Below are 17,879 nucleotides of genomic sequence, written 5' to 3' on the forward strand. Positions count from 1 at the left end.
AGCCTCCTTAAATCATGGCTTGATGGGAAAGAAATAATGACAGTACTGGACACATGTAGGAGAAGGAGGAAGTATGCTAGGTCTGGAAATCACTGAATGGATGCAGAAATTGGATAAAGGAGGCTGAAGTCTTTTTACTTGACTGGCAGGAGGGCTTATAGTAAGATAGTGTCCTACTTGTGACATAAAGGAGGCAGATATTGGAAGCGACTATTGCAGACCAGACAAATACAACCCAGACAAAATCACAAAAGAAAACAAACAGAAAGCTAACCAGGAATTTCAGCAAGTAGCATAACTATAAATAAATATATATATAACTATATATATATATATTTTTTTTTTAATGACCATTACAGGTTTCCCTCTCTGTCTGAATGTGAAAGTTTCCTGTGAAACCTTTTGTAAGCCAAAGTGGCTCAAAGCAAAGAAGCAATTACCATTTCATAAAAGTGAAAATCCTCAGCAGATTTCTTTTGGTTATTGAAAATAGGTACTAATGTAGGTCTTTTGTAAAAGCAAAGTGCTTTACTTCTTTAAAAAAAAAAGAATCTTATACAAACCTTCTAGATACCATTTTAGAAGGTCTGTTTAGTACTGGTCTATTTTTCCTTCCCATCTATTTGATTTCCCTTCCTTTCTACTGAAACAACTCACTGCATAAGGTGTGTCCTGGGCCCCCTAAACCAACATGGCTTCATTCGTTCCCAGGCTCAGTCATTGCTTCCCAGCTCCGATTTTCTCAGGCCATATACCTGAATGAGATTCCGGGTAGCATGGTAGCATGGTAGCTTGGTGATCAGCAGATTTCACATTGGAAGCACATGACCAAAGCTCAAATCCTGTTTCTGCCTGGGAAGCAGGGACCTTCGAAGAGTTATTTAAACTTTGCAAAATCATTTTCTCACCTATAAAATAGGCTATTTGTTGTATCTGTACCCGAAGTTGTAATGAGTGTTAAATGGGATAATTCAGAGCTTTTACGGTAGAGGCTGGCACTGTTCCTCATCCTTCAACCACTCAGTGAAGCCAGTTGACTCTACCCCTAGACTAGCTCCTCAATCCATCCTGTTCTTTCTGTTTTCACCTTCCACCCCTTTATCTCAGGCTTCCATCATCTCTTATCTGGAGTATTTTACTCATTTCCATGTGGGTCACTTATCTCCCCCTCCTTCCCCCACCCCGATCAATCCCAGCCCCACAAAGCAGCCAGGTGAGAGAGAAATCATGGATCCCTACCACTCTTCATGGAACCAGCTGTCTCCTTAGTAAGGGGTACAAAGTCCTTTGTCCTGCAACCACTTGTTCTTCTTCTGGCTTCTCTCCTTGCTCTACTCCTTTTGTTTGCAATGGTCCTGCAGAACTAAATCACTGTGACTCTCCAAATACACATGCTCACTCTCTCCTCTAGATCTTGTTCCGATCTTTGGAACATTCCCTGTCCCCTCAACTCCTCCTGCTCCATTTGCCTGGATATCTTCCCTTTAGGCCCATCTCATGGCACTCACTCTCTACTCCAGCCCCACTGGCCACCCCCAAGTCTTCAAAGATGCCGTGGTCTTTCCCACAACAGGTCCTATGGACATGCTTTTCACTCTATCTGGAAAATTCTTCTATCTCTCCCCTTTTTTTTTTTTAAGATTTTATTTATTTATTTATTTGACAGAGAGACAGCCAGCGAGAGAGGGAACCCAAGCAGGGGGAGTGGAAGAGGAAGAAGCAGGCTCACAGCGGAGGAGCCTGATGTGGGGCTCGATCCCAGAATGCCGGGATCACGCCCCGAGCCGAAGGCAGACACTTAACGACTGCGCCACCCAGGAGCCCCTATCTCTCCCTTTTTGATTCATTCATTTCTACCAACTAATTTCACATAATAAATGCCTTAAACTTATTAGCTCAAATACCCTTTGCACAGAGAAGTCCCCTCTGATGAACTTGTTAGATAGAAGTCCTCCTGGCAAACTGCACTTCCCTCCATTAACACTTACCACAATTGGGGATAATATGTCTGTGTATTTGGTTTAAAAATATCTTTGATCAGGTCCCCCCTGTTAAGATAAGAATTCAAGGGCAAGTGTTGATTTGGGGAATGATCCAGGAAGCACCATGAGGAAGTAGGGAAGTGAGACCCGGAAAGGAAGGAAGCAGGTTCTTGAACAGGCAGGTTATCCTGTGGGCAGTTGGGATCGCGTCCTGCACGGGAATTCTGTGGGATTCTGTGGGACGTGCCCCAGAGTTGTCCCATTCAAGTGGAGTGAAGGCAAGTATTCATTACCTTATCCTGTCCGTCACTGGTTGGGGGCTGCTTCCAAGTTGGCTGCACAGGACAAGCATCCTGTTGAGACAAGAAAAATCCCTAAGGCAGAGTGCCCTAGTGTTCACAAGGAGAGGCCATTGGTGAATGAAGAGGGACAGGGGTGGGGATTGGACAGCTTCAGCCTCCACAACCCCGTGGTCCACTGGACTCTGAGCCCTGCAGCCCCGCTTCCTCACATGTCACCTCTAGAGCAGCTCATCTAACAAGAACACGACATGAGTCACAGGTGCGTATGTAATTTTAAATTTTTGAGAAGCAATGTTTAAAAAAAAAAACTAAGAGAAACAGGCACCATTAATTTTAACTCTATAGTTTGTTTAACCCATACAGCCAAAGTGTTGCATTTCAACATGTAATCAATACAGAAATTGTTAATGAGATATTGTACATTGTTTTGTGCTGTCCTTAAAAGTGGATGTGTATTTGACCTTCATAGTACATCTCAATTTGGACATGCCACACTTCCACAGGTGTGAATTCTGCACTTACGAATTATTTTCGTGTAAAAGAAATTTTGTGTTGAAATTTATTCTGGTACAATAATGTCAAACAGCTATTAAGTAAACATTGGGTTAAACGAAACCATTACTGGAATTCTACAGTTTCTAAAGAAAGATAAAACACATATATTACCCTGCTGTTTTTATAGTTGTTAATAAGCTTAGGAGGAGGAGTCACGTTTTATCATCCGTAAGACTGTAATTTGAATGAGGGCACTTTTTATAAAAAGTTCATATTGAATCATGGAAAACCCACACATTGCCTTTATCCTAAACTTCAAATTTCCAAAACAACATGGTAAAATTTCTATTTTCACCACTTAAAATAGCATGTTTCAACATGGAAGGAACAACTACGTTAAAGGGGGGAAATGGTAGAAACACAAAGACGAAGGCTTTTACTTCCCACAACCATGTGGGATTGCCTGCGATCAAGCCTACATGTACTGAACTGTGCCCTCCCCGAGAGACACATGCTCTCAACACATGCACATTCTCCAGCATGGGCTTCCCAGAGAGCCACAAGAGCAAAGCAAGGAGAGAACTGAAGCTCTTGCTTAGATATTTCTCATTTAAGTCAGCTCAGATGACCGATATTTATTCAGATCTACATAGGTAAGATAAAATCTCATCTCTTTCTCTGAATAATTGCCTCCAGCCTCAATTTCACCTTGAGCAAGTGATAGAGGAAGATACAGCTGATGAAACCACTCTCTCCAGCTTTCTTCCATCAACTCCCAAGGGGAAAGGCTTTTGTTTTCCTCATAGCCTAGTTTATTTCCTCTCCACCATCTTGAACTTCCTAGGTGCTCACCAAACATTAATTGATGGCAAAGATATCAAGCAGCTTTTGAATTTATTTATGGAATGATTCTCTATTCAAAGAACATCTTTATATCCTTTCTGTTCTTCCACAAAAAAGTGAAACAGTGTTTCAGCTTGCCAGTTCTGTTTTAACATCTGCAGAGAGCACAATGTGTGCCTGTTTTAAACAAATGTGTAGGCACACCAGTTATCTTGATTTAGAAGCATAAATGACAATAGAGAGAAATAGAGTTTTTAGAAGGAAATTTAACCTTAGGGCTCAAAGTTAATAGAAAGTACAGTTGTTTTGTTTGAGAGAGAGTGAGAGAGAAAAGAAATCCCATTGTAATGCTATTATGCTAAGTTTATTTTGGTCATAATTTTCCCAGCTGTGGTGTAGACACAAGCTTATGTGCATACCTGAAAACCAGTGTAATTTATGGTCAATTCACCAATGTCGGTCAACTGGTAGAATAACCATAAGTAGCAGCAAAGTTGATTTGTAATCTCAGTTGCACCGTGAAGTCATCGGAAGACTTTGGGAAAGCGGCTTAATTCCCATTTGTTTGTTTCCTAATCTTTTTTAAAAAGGCCACATTAATGTATTTCTTATTATTGTCATTCCTTAATGGTTATTGATTATATGCAGGATGCTTTGTATCTCTGCGAGGCATTGCAACATCCCCCGGGAAGACTGTGCTAATGAATAGTGTTTGTAAAGTACTTGGAAATCCTTGGATTAAAAGCGAACCATATCAGGGTAAAAGTATTTGTATTAACACGCCATATGGGAGAACCATATGTTATCTATTAAGAGGGTATGTGTGATATTGAAAATAGCTCTCTGGAGCATTGCCTTGTGCTATTTTTATAACCAAGTTATGTCATGGCAAGTTTTGGTATGCCAGGGTCATCCCTTCGTTGTGGAAATTCAGTCATTCAGCAGGTTTTTGCTGAGTATCTTATTGAACACTTGACACTCTACTTACCATCATACAAAATAGATGGAGGGGACAGTTGGACGCTACAGTCTCATGTGTTTCCTTTCACTGAACTTGTGTTACACTTGGGTCTCCCTTAACAGACATATCTGCTTTAAAAATAACATGTTCAGTTATTTCCTCTTCCCTCTATATGGGCAAGTATGCTGTTTTGGGACATTCTTAGAAAAAAAATAGGACTGGGGCACTTGGGTAGTTCAGTCGGTTAAGCATACAACTGCTGATTTCAGCTCAGGTTATGATCTCATGCGTCATGGGGGAATCAAACCCCACATTGGGCTCTATACTCAGTGAGGAGTCTGCTTCTCTCCTCCCTCTCTCTCTGCCCCTCTGCATGTGATCGCTCTCTGTCTCTAAAATAAATAAATAAATAAATCTTTAAAGAAAGAAAGAAAGAAATAGGACCAAGATGATTGTCTTCTCTGTCCTATAACTGAAGACCAACCATGGATCTTACACAGCCTCTGTGAATGAGGCATGGTTATAATAGTATTTATTTCTAGTAGAATTGGTACTGGCAGCCGGGAAAGCAAGCGTTTCCCCAAATGGGCTATGTGTGCTCCACCACCTTCCCAGGAGGGGCTAAGTTATTAGTCTGCATAACTGACCTGTAACAAGTTCTACACATAATCTCCACCGGCCTGAGGAAGGGATTCCTTCTCTAAGATTACTTCTCCAGTAAGAAGATAAAATGGCAACAGGGGTATAGCCTGGGTTCTCTGTCTTGGCCACCTTTCTTCAAAAATGCTGCCCTATATGATGTATGAACCTCAGATTTTATAAGTGACCTGATGATCTTGGAAGAGGAGATCATTTCCCCCTTTTTTCCCTAATTAATGTGCAAAGCCAGGTCAGGAAAGAGCGTACTTCATTATTTCACAAATATTTATTGCACATCTCTCAGGTGTTCATTCTGCCTAAGGGGACCTCAGGCAATGAAGCAAACAAACATGCTTGCCTTGGTGGAGCTTACCTTCAAGTGAGGGTAGGTATACATAAACAATGAATAGAATACCTACGTACATTATATATTAGAAGATGGTGGGTCCAGATAAGGAAGATGGAGGGTGTAGGGGTGGGGAGATGTTGTAATTTTAAGTGGAGTATTCGACATAGACCTCATTGAAAAGGAGGCATTTGGGGCCAAGACTTGAAGGACCTGGAAGCACTTCAGGCAGAGGGGACAGGCAATAGAAAGACCAGGGGAGAAGAGACCCTAAGAGGGACAGCCAGTATGGCTGGAGCAGAGTGCATGGGAGGCTTTAAGAAGAATGTCAGGGTGGGAAAACCACGGTGGTCTCCATCACACACAGCCTTGTTACCTTTGAGCAACATATGAGCAGGGGAATCATATGATCTTTGAAAACAAACTGTCTGGCCTCTAGGTTGAGAACAGATCTGGAGGACAAGAGCTGAAGCCATTGTCACAACCCAGGGGAGGGGCCGGGAAAAGGGGCCAGACTGGGTGGTGGTGAGAACAGGTGAACTCTACCTATCTGTGCTCCCTACACATCACCACACTGGATTTTTAGGAACCGTTACTTGTGATCAAAGACACTTGACATTTCAGGGGCGCCTGGGTAGCGCAGTTGTTAAGCATCTGCCTTCGGCTTAGGGTGTGATCCCAGCATTATGGGATCGAGCCCCACATCAGGCTCCTCCGCTGGAAGCCTGCTTCTTCCTCTCCCACTCCCCCTGCTTGTGTTCCCTCTCTCGCTGGCTATCTCTGTCAAATAAATAAATAAATAAAATCTTTAAAAAAAAAAAAACAACAAAGACACTTGACATTTCAAAACAAATCCACAATTTGAATGAGGTTCAAACAGAGGCTTAGATAAATAACATATCATTTTTACGTTGAGAACTGAAATCCAGTTCAAGCAAAATAATTAATAGTAATTACTGCTTAAAGGAAAATGAAGTTTCTTTTTTAATCCCTTGACAAACATTTATGGAGCCCCAACGAATTTAGGCACTGTGCCGGGTGCTGAGTCCACCACAGCAAGAGTAAGGGCCTGCCTCTGAGAGAGGACTTACAACTTCGCCACCGAGGACCAGACAAGGTCACAGGAATCTGTAAGGAAGAGAGAACTCAGGCTTTGGCATAATCTGGACCTGAGTTTAAGACCTAGCTCTGCCACTCTTCGTGGGACTTCAGGAAAGTTACTTGCCTTCCCACAACCTTGATTTCTCCATCTGTAAAAATGTAGATAAAAGTCTAACTGGGTAGAGCTCCAGTGGGATTCACAGTAATAGGTGTGAGGTGCCTAAGAGTCTAAGCTCCTGGTGCCGAGGAGACGCTTGGAACAGCAGCTACCACTCGTGTTAGATGGCGAGGACTCCACTGGACGTCTCTTTTTATCTGCATTGAAAGATGCATGTGAAGCTCTTCATTAGAATAATGAAGCAGACAATGTGGGAACTTAACTTTTCTTATACTAATCTATTAAAATTGACTAATTGGCTGATGACACCTCCAGAACAAAGTTTAAGTGTTTGGAACCAAGCATCCTTCCCATCCTCCTTTCTTTCCTTTCTAAAGCCTTCAAGTAGGGCTGAGCAAGTAGGCACTCTCACAGGAGGGGGTTCAGGGTGAGGTGGCAAACATCTGGCACAGAGCTTAGGCAAGGTCAGGAGGGCATCTCGGTCTTAGGTTGAAGGAGACTGAACAGACGTGACAACAAAATGCAGTGTGCGATCCTAGAAAAATATGAAAGATCTTATTAGAAAATTGGCAAAACTTGAATGTGGTCTGTGGTTTAGAGAGCAGGAATGTCGTCAGGGCTAATCTCCTGATCTTGATGGTTGCATTGCGGTCATGGAGGAGAATGTCCTTGTCTGTACAAAATATATACTAAAGTATTCAGGGCTCACGGAGGTGATTATGTCTGCGACTCACTCTCAATAGGTTCAGAAAAGAAAATAAAAAAGAAAAGAAAAGAATAGAGTAGAATAGAATAGAAAAGAAAACTCTTCGTACTGTTCTTATAACTTTCTATTATTTAAAATTATTCCAAAATAAAAATATCTTTGGCATTAAAAAAACTAAGTTTAGAGTTGTAATATGTGCTTACCTAGGTTAAATGTCAGGCAAGCTCAATTCTTAATGTTCTTAGTGAAACTGCATGACAATGTAGTTTAACTCTTTATTATTATATTATCATTTTTTCCCACATTTTTGCTGACCCATAATTTATCTTACCCAGACAAATATCAGTTATGTTTCCAGGGAGGGAATAGTGGGCTCTGCCGTCAGCTGACTCTCAAAACCCTGCTGCCACCCCTTGCTAGCTGTAGGGTCTTAGGCAAATTACTTAATATCTCTGTGTCTCAGTTTCCTTATCTGTGAAATGTGGATAATAATAATGCCAGAGGCACCTGGGTGGTTCAGTCCGTTAAGCATCTGCCTTCAGCTCAGGTCATGATCCCGGGGTCTGGGACTGAGCTCCATGTCTGGCTCCTCACTCAGTGGGGAGTCTGCTTCTCTCTCTGCCCCTCCCCCTGCTCATCCTCTCTCTCGCTCTCAAATAAATAAAATCTTTAAAAAATAATAGTAATAATACCAAACTTACTGGATTGCTATGAGAATTAAATTTTATGGTCCAAGCAAAGTACTTAGACACTAGCAGAACATAGCCAGTATCCAATAAATATAAGCTGGTATTAACTAGTATTTTGCTGCTACTCACATGGCTCTATTAAATAAGACATAAGTATAATTGATGGAAGGGCCTACTTTTTGAGATCATTCCTCCCTTATATAAGCTAAGGTTATTTTTCATGTGTGTATATTCTAGAGAATTTGGGAATATGTGAGATGAAAATGTTAGGCCAGTGGCAAAATATAAAATTAAAAACTGAATTCTTTATAAATAAAAGAGGTTGAGCCTTCCCGACCTGAGAAAAATAAATATACCATTTGTATTAATTAGCAGTTGTCATGATAATACTGGGTAACAAATGACCCCCAAATATGGTCCCTTACAACAAAAATATTTATTCTCGTGCTTACGGGTTTATGAGTTGACTGTCATTCAGCTGATGTAGTCTGAGTTCCACTGGGCATTTCTGTTTCAAGCTGTGACTTGCCTGGGCTTGGGTCCAGATTGAACCTTGTCTGCTCCACATATCTCTCATCCTCTTTAAACCAGTAGCTATAGGGCCATCTTCTTGTCATGGCGAATGTCAGGGGCACAGGCACCAAGTCCAATTATGCATCACAGTTAAGCCTTTTGCTCACATTACGTCCACTAATATCTCATTAACCAAATCAGGTAACCTGGTTAAATCCAACATCAGTGGGTTGGGATGTATTCTCTGCCCACAGTGGGAGAACACTAACTGTATAATCCATTACCAGGGACAGAGGAATTGGGACCAATTCTAATCTGCAAACCACTGCATTTCAATGGCATATGCCCCACCCGTGCCTGGAAATGTTGGCACCTCTATGAATGAGAGTATTAATATGTGAACAGGCAGCACACATCAAGTTGTTTCCCCAATAGCAAGAATATCCATTTGCTCGGATGTACTTCCCTTTCTCTTTCCATGCACAGTTCACCAAAAGAAGGATATATCAAGATAGCAATCTGTGGCCATGACATTGAGAGTTTGCCCTGGTACATCTCTCTCATGTAGGAATAAGCATGAATTACGTTCTTGGCATCATCCAACAAATGATACAGTCCTACTACCTCCATGAATTCAGTTCACAGAAGGAGTCTCTTATTTTCATTTTTTCTTAAAGATTTTATTTATTTATTTAACAGAGATAGAGACAGCCAGCGAGAGAGGGAACACAAGCAAGGGAGTGGGAGAGGAAGAAGCAGGCTCCCAGCGGAGGAGCCTGATGTGGGGCTCGATCCCAGAACGCCAGGATCACGCCCTGAGCCGAAGGCAGACGCTTAACGACTCTGCCACCCAGGCGCCCCTGTTTCTATAAAATTCCTGAAATATCCTTGCATATGATACATGCTCAATAAATATGGGTTGAAAGAAATGAAGAGCAGGATACGAATACTGGGGAAACCAAACTTATGCAACAACTAGAATGCTCGCAGGTTACCGTGCTTTTTGGCATGAGAAAATAAAGTGTTATGTGACTCCCACCGTGAATGCTATAGCAATTTATTATCTGAAATAAATATGTGATCTTAAAGGCGTACTAACTATGAGAATTTAGCCTCTGCGTGACATTTTTTAAGCTAACAAAATTGCCTGTCACTTCCCTATATTTCTTCACATTTATTGTAAGCCTTTTAAATCCCTTCTAAAAACCACAAGTTTATATTCACCACTTTACCTAACTTTTTATTGTTTATGGGCTTTCTGTGAAGATAGCTAGACAGACAAGGCTGATGAAAAGGAAAGCTTGTCCTTATCAAATAAATACTTACCGGTAACTGTGTAATGGGATTTTTTCCCCCTACCAGTGGAAGACCACTGTTTCAGTAAGAACGCAGTCATTTGAGGCATTTTAAATGGATGGAAAGTTATAAGCCAGCCAAAATGCCCTCCTGAAAGAGTGAAATGAATGTTAATCTAATTGCCAGAGAACACCTGCTTAGAAAGCGAGACTTCTACACTGGCTCCCCCTGCTGGCTCCGAGGAGGCACTGTCTGGAGGTGGATGAAACCGATGTACCTAAAACTTGTCATCTGAGGGCACGTTACTCAAATGGCAAATCCAGCGTTCTTCTAGAATGCACTTACTCAGTATTAAACATGCCAACTGTTTCTTGAGTTTTCTTCATAAGGGCAGAAATACCGCAACTGTATCCTGCAGTCAAGGCTTAAAGTAGGAACTAGGAGCATACCGCTCGGGTGGCTGTGTCAGGGATTGCTACAGCATGCATATGCAGAAGGGTAAAAACCCAGTCGCACTACCTTAGGAAAACAGTCAGACTGGTTCTTATTGCTATAAAGCTGGACTTGGGGGTTTGACTGGAAATGTCCTTCTCACGCATTTGGAACTGCTGGAACCAACTCCTCACCTTCCTGTCGCTTAATTGCGTCTCTTTCCCTTTCTTATCTTCCTCTCGCCACAAGAAGGCTTTTTACTCTCTTGGAGACGTGGTAACCAGACTAATTTTAAAGGCAGCCTGTCACTGCGGACTTCAGACCTATTGTGAAATCTCTGTTAAAAAGACTGTCTGCTGGGGGAGACCGCAAAGCTGGCCGATTTCTCTTGCTTGATCTGACTCCATTTGGTGGGAGGAAGGGGGAAAATTCTGACCCATGTTTTTAACACATCCTGTAGCACCCACTTAGCCTTGTTAAGGGAGCAATAGCAGCAAGGGTGGCTGTTTCCTTCCTAGAGCAAAAGCCGGTGCCGTCGTCTGCTTGGAGAACTAGAACAGAGCAAATGTCAGACCATTAAGCCGTACCGTCAATAAGCCACTTAGAACATTGGACGTAGGTAGCCGCAGAGCTGCTGTGGGTCCTCGTGTTACAAGTTAGACTGTATCCCCAGGACAAATAGCGCAGGTGTTGGGCAGAGGGAATTGTATGCATACTTATGTATTCATTGGTAGCATTTCTTCCTACTTTAGAATGCCACTCTTATGTACGTGTGTATGTGTGTATTTATCTATGCCACTCTATTATAAACTTTTTCTTTCATTCAAGTCAATCCCAAATGTTTTCCCACCTGCAACTCTCTTCAGTCGGTTCTTTTACAGAGCCCCTTGGTGAAATGTTTCCCCATTGCTCGTCAGGCTCTTGTTAGAGCTCTACTATTTGAGTCCTCCTCTAGGGAGGATTCCCCATCCTCTTGCCTCTGGATTAAGAGCTGGTAGTAGTAATGGATGGTGGGTCAAGGCACTCAGGCCAAGCAAGGTTGAGTGATCTGAGCATGGTGATGGGTCAAAACCTTTCAGAGGGCTCAGCTGGGTGATTCTTCAGCTCCTTGTGGCATTGGCTGAGACCGTGGTTTGGCTGCATGTGGCAGGCAGCTGGGCTGGGTTGGAAGGTGCAGGACTCACCCACGTGTCTGGCCCCTCGGTGCTTCGCCACGTGTCTCTCCCTTGGGAGGCTAGCCTGAGCGTCTCTACAACATGGTGACTGGCTTCCTAGAGGGAGAAAGTAGAAACTGCTAGTCCTCTGAGGCCTTGGCCTCAGGGTCCCAGAACATCATTTCGACATTTCAGTGATCTAGTGACGGAACCAGTCCGGATTCGAGGAGAGGAGAGATAGATTCCACTTCTTGAGAGACAAAGGATCTGTGGCCATTTTTAACCCATAATAATATATGCCAGTCACTTCTGCTTCTCTGTTTTCTGTATTCGACATGCTTTATGTTTTGTTCCTGTGTCTTTATATGAATTTTTCTTTTTTAAAAACTTTCTGAACAAGAAGAGATTTGGAAACTCTCCCAGCAATGAGGTAGAAAATCCTGCCTTTATTTGCCTTTGAAAAGTTTATTTTTTCTACCCCTAAATCCACCGGTATATATTACACATTTTAAGCCAAAAGAAAATGTTAACTCGTTTCTAGTATACGGCTGCCACTGCACCTGCCCAGGGATTTGTTTTTCAAGGTGTTGTGTACCATGGTGTACACTTGACCAGCATTGTTTGTTCAAGACAAACAGCACAGCACAGCATAGATGTGTTAGCCTGTCATGCGTAAGTTAGGTAAAGATAGATATTTTCTGCAACATATATCAAACAGGAAAAGCAGCCATAGAAACTGAATCAAGCAAATTTCCTTACACAGTGCATATTGCTTGAGTCAAGGGAGAAAAGCAGACTCGAATTAAGATCAGTACTACATTTTGGGAAATGCTGTGCAAGGAGAGAAATGTTGTAGGAGTGCTGAGTGAATTTTGTTTACTGTGGTACAACATTTCATCAAGCAAATCAGGTGAGAAGGGACAAGTATAAATGCACCTATTTATGTAGGTAATTTTTCTGTTTCATGCCTCTGATTCATCTCTCTGCCTTGCTTTGGGAGTCATGCTACATTGGTTACAATTAATTTCAGTGCTGCATATTAGCCATAAAGAGATATTTCATAAATTGACTTGATGTATTTTCCCCCCTCTGTGGTTTTCTTGAAAGATGAGAACGGTCCAGAGGAAAAACAAAGTACAGAAGAAACGGAAGGGCAGAGCCAAGAAGCAGGTGGGCTCAGATTTCTTTTGAGGAGTCTCCTAGGCCTCATCCACAGAGGTGAACAAGAACTTTACTCAACTGTTGTTTTCCAGACATGCTTATACCTTTTCACCGGTTGACTGCAGTATTCATTTAGGTCTCCCTCAGGAAGCCACCAACCCCACCGGTTGCAGGTGACAGTGCTTCCAGTCAGAAGGGTACATTCTCACTCCTCATTCACCAACTCCATTTTTCTTCTGCTTAACAACACTTCACTTAGAAATGCTCTCAGAATGATGGGCAGAGGTTGGAAGTGCCAGCTCAGAACTTGGCTACCTCAGAACAGGTCAAAATTAGCAGATTTCGTTTCGGAGGGGAATGAAATGCAGAATGTTTAAAGGAAATAAATAGAGGCTTCCCCTCCATGAGGAGTAGAATGTTCTCTACTGCTTTGCATTACAGTTTGAAGAGCCGTGTTTCTGGTTGTTTCTTTACACGTGGTAGGAGACAGTGTCATGGAAACCGGTTACCTTACAACCAGACCTAAAGTGAGATCCGAAGCCTTCCTGACATCTTCTCTGCTCCCTAAGAATAGATGTGTCCATCAAATGTTTATAGAGTCTCTCCTATAGATTCTGAATGGAACATCTTGAAATGAAGTAACACTTAAGGTTCAGAAGAGATCGTCTCCACCTCCAGCTTCTCATCTCTTCTTACCCACCCTTGTCCTCAGGCACGCTCTCCTGTAACAGACTGATAGGCACAGTTCTGCTGTTATCAACACCACCACCCAAATCAAAGTATCCCTCTTCCCTTTAGCCTCCAAGTCCTAAAGAGCCCCACAGAGGGGCATTTGTGAAACAGTGGGCTCCGTCTGCTGTGTGCCAGGCACGTCCTAGGCCGTGTGCTGAACTCTTGGAAATCAACCAGGTAGTGTGATAAGTTTTTCACTGAAAACTTCCTACATTAACCTTGGAACTTGTGCTAGAGAAGTGGAATCTTTTATTATTAACCTGGAGGATGGAATGGAGGAAGGCCAATCAGAGAAAGCACTGAAGCAAGGCAGCGAGGACCTTGTGTAGCTGCCGCTGGGTCAGCCGGCTCCCTTGGCCAAAACGTAGTCCTTGCGATGAAATGAATTTCTGATCCAGCGGACTGTTGTCATCCGCCACCCCCCACCCCAGCTCCCGACCCACACATCATTACGCGCCCTGGCAGATGAGTCTTCTGTGAGAAGCTGTCACTGTTTTCACTGTTTGCCGCTGACAAGTATTAGTCAACTAACTGCTGACAGCTGAGGCCATTCTCTGAATGGTGAGATTTCACAGGTTTTATTCACTCACTGTTCTGTCCCCAACTATCTTTATCAGCATAGATTTTTTTCCCACCCTTGTTCACATACACACACACGCACACATGCACACACACACACAGGTGCACACATTTGCCTGTGTTTTGTTTATTCATCCCTTTTTTAGCAAGTAAGTTGAGAACAGGCAGTTTCTTTTTGGATTTGGGATCACCTGTCAGCAGAGAGTGGTGGGGTTTCAGTCCTCAAGGTAAAGACTAGTCCTGAATGCACCCCTGAGGGGCTCCTCTTACTCTTCCAAGTGATCCCACTGGGTGGCCCAAGTCATGGCAGGATTTTTCTCTGATCTTGGCTGTTGTCCATATACATGGTTATGTCTGCCCTGGCTCATTTCATAGCCTCCCTAATCCAAGTGCAGAAAAATCAAAGGTGAGGTCCAGGTCATTAAAGCCCTCTTGACCTGCTGTTGTTCTTCCAAAATATAAATACCTCCTTTACATTCAATATGATTTCCAACTTCAATTTTGCTTATGTAACTGCAGGCTTCTTCCATATCATTAAAAACACACAATCTCAAACCAGCAGTTTTGACTGCTGTCAAGATCAAGTCAAATCGAAGTCACAGATACTATTCCTCAAATAGTCATTTAACAAATACATATCAAGGGTCTATGTGACTTAGGCACTGTTCTGGGCACTGGGATACAGCAGCAAACCATAAAGACGATATCCCTGCCTCCATGAAGCTTATATTCTGGTGGGGCTGGCGGGGGGTGGGAGGTGAAATTCAGAAATAAACAGTAAACAAAAGCATAGAAGATGGCAATAAATGCCTTGTGGCGAAATGAGGTAGGTCAAAGGAATACTGGGAAGGCAACTTCCCATCGGCTGGATTTGGGAAGGACTCCCCGAGGAAGGGATATTAAATAAAATCTCAATGAGGATGTCCTCATTGGTGGAAGAGAATTCTAGATGGGGGGACCAGATGATGAAAATGCCTCAAGACCAATTTTAGCATGTGGGAGAAAGACGGTCAGAGTGGCTGGAGCATGGCACATTAGGGAGAATATGGTGTAAGATTTCGTTTAAAAAAATGATAGGACCAGACCATGTCTGACTGTATAAGATTTGATTTTATTAGAACTACAAAGAGAAGCCAGTGGAAGTTTTGAAGTTTTAATGAGCTCATTTTGTCTGTGAGTAAAAGTGGGTCACGAGAAGCAGAGTGAGACCAACTAGAAGGCTGTAGCAGGAAGAAATGGTGGCAGTTTCTGGAAACAGAGACAAAATGGATTGATGTGTCATATTCCAGACATAAAGATAACAGGATGTGCTGATGGATTTGGATGTGGGATATGGGGGAAAGAGGAATCCAGAATAAGTCCCAGATTTTTAGCATCAAGAACTTTGGGGATGATGGTGCCACTTGCTAATATTTGGAAGACTGGCCACCAGGCACAGTGTTTGTTGAGAAAGTTAGTAGTTCAGTTTTTTCCATGGTAAATTTGAGAGGACTCTTAGCCATATGGGATGTCAAGAAGCTAGCTAGTTAGATAGATGATTCTGGAGAGATGTGGACTGAGATACAGGTTTGAGATTCACATGGTATATAAATGAGATTTAAAATCATGGTTCTGAAAAAAAAACTTAAAAAAATAAAACCATGGTTCTGGGTGAGATTCACTAGAAAGTGCATATAAATAAAGAAAACAGTGTGCTTGAGACATCAGGACATCCATATAGGTGGCAACAGAAGAGAGAAAGAGAGTGTTTCAGAAAGAACAGAGTTAAGACTGTGAAATACTACTGAGAAATCAAGTAAGATGAGAAAAGAGAAATGACCATTGGATTTTGCAAAGGGAAGTCATTGGCATCTTTCCTCAGAGAATTCTCAAAAGGGTATTGGAGCCAATGGAGTGGGTTATGGAGAGACTATGGAGTGAGAAGTACAGAACAATAACACAGACAGCTCTTCTAGGGAGCTGTACTGTGAAAGGAAGGGCAAATGGGAAGATGTAACACCAAGCGAAGGTTACTAGTCTTTTGTTTGTTCATTTGTTTTTTGTTTTATAGGAGCTTGTCACCTACCAAAAGAAAGTGATTTATCCTGTTCAATTACTCCCCTACTAAAAATGTTATTCTGTCTTCCAATAGAGACATGACCTGCAAGTAATAGTCATATGCATTAAGAATGAAAGAAATGAAAGAATGAAATGAAAGAATGAAAGAGATGCTAGAATCTATAAATTTGTCTTCAAATGTTAATTGTCATGGGTGTGTGAGTTCTCTTGAGTTCCATAACCTTGTTACATGTTCCATATACATGAAGAATGTATATTCCTTTTTAATTCCTTCTTCAATTGTCAAATATTAACCATTCCAAATGATTTTGATAATCCTTCCTATATTAAATTCACTATTTTAATGTTAGTAAGTTAATTATCTATTATCCTCGAAGCTAGATATGAGTGGAGTCATCATGGTGCTTATGATACTGAGAGGAAAGGTCAATTCTGATGAGGTTCATTGCCACTGTGAGGGGGACAGGGACCTCCAAGTTCCTTAGTCCCCACTCTGTGCTTGGGTGATGTGAAATCTCCAAATGGCTTTTGGTGCTTTCCTACAAATGATCCCCTTCTTCTGGGCTTCCGCACTGACAGCCATCAGACATGCTCCCTGCAGTTTGACAGCCTGGCATAACAGAGCAGAAGTGCTGTGCTATGAAAAACCAAACTTTAAAACACACACATAAAAGCACTTTATAGAAACTTGCAAGGATACGCTTTCACAATCTTTCACTAAAAGAAATGTACCATTCTTCCAGAAGTGGGGGGAAAAGCAAAATGCCAAAGCATAATAAGACCAACGAATAGTATTCTTCACCAAAAAATAGTTTGTTGTCACTGGGCTCTGGTTTAATGGGAGATTCCTGTCCATTAATTATAAAAGAGAGTCACAAACCCTAGACCCTGTGAAGACCACTCAGTGTATCAGAGCATGAAACAGGTTCATACTACCTTGGTGGGGTGGGGAGGGATGTGCCCCAGCAGAGAAGCTCCATCTTGACAGTATTAACTCTGAGGCAGTGTTTCTCTTTCTGCCCTATAGATGGTGTCAGCGCAGCAACTGGGCCCAGCCCTGCTTCACAAGAGGCCATTGAAGTCTGTAAAGATGAAGGTATGAGAACATTCACTACATCTAAAAATCACAAACTCATAGAAGACCACTTGGACTTCGTTTACATGAGAAAGTGAAGCAGTGAGCAAACTATCTAATTCTCTTTAAGCACCTCTATTTCCAACACAAATATCGTGCCCACTCTGTTTTATTCCATATCTGCCCTTTCAGAATCTATATATACATTTTTATTTGTTCCTCTGAAAAGTGACTGTTTATTAAGTAAGAAAAATAATCAAAGAAATTAGGTTCAAGGAAGATGCTTACTTGAAACACCAGAATTAGGCAGGTCTGCTGTTTACAACTACTCATTGGGAATAAGTTCAGAGCAGTGGCATTTGGGAACCACCTACCAGGGGACGCCATTATCCAGACATAATAAGGAAGAAAAAAATGTTGAAAGGAATCTATAGAAATAAATCTTTGGCCGGAGCATCATCCCTCATTCTATGAACAGTTACTATGAGAAAATGTTGCAGAACCAGGTATCCCCAGAAGAAGAAAAAGTGAAAATTGTAATTAGGCTCTAGGAAAAAATTTGAGGGAGAAATAGTGGGACATTCATGTGCAGATGATAGAGCTTAAAAAAATTATCTGAAGGAAAATGTAATAGTCCTTTCTTTTCTTTCACCCTGATTAACCATCCCCAAACAAAAAGGTAATACTATTTTGTATG

At 42.0% G+C, this 17,879-nt stretch overlaps 1 protein-coding gene across 2 annotated transcripts in view; it reads left to right on the top strand.

The window, feature by feature from the left end:
• MACROD2 (mono-ADP ribosylhydrolase 2) overlaps window positions 1–17,879 on the top strand; it is a 1,910,609-nt gene that overhangs the window by 1,786,814 nt on the left and 105,916 nt on the right. Inside the window, exons 12-13 of one of the 2 annotated variants that reach the window (XM_034641514.1) lie at window positions 12,685–12,795; window positions 17,135–17,203. In XM_034641514.1, the coding sequence (XP_034497405.1) occupies window positions 12,685–12,795; window positions 17,135–17,203 (180 nt within the window). The remainder of the gene's footprint in view (window positions 1–12,684; window positions 12,796–17,134; window positions 17,204–17,879) is intronic. The other variant, XM_034641515.1, reaches the window with a different exon arrangement.

This window comes from Ailuropoda melanoleuca, chromosome 13 (genome assembly GCF_002007445.2).
Source record: "Ailuropoda melanoleuca isolate Jingjing chromosome 13, ASM200744v2, whole genome shotgun sequence".
Classification (NCBI taxonomy): Eukaryota; Metazoa; Chordata; class Mammalia; order Carnivora; family Ursidae; genus Ailuropoda; species Ailuropoda melanoleuca.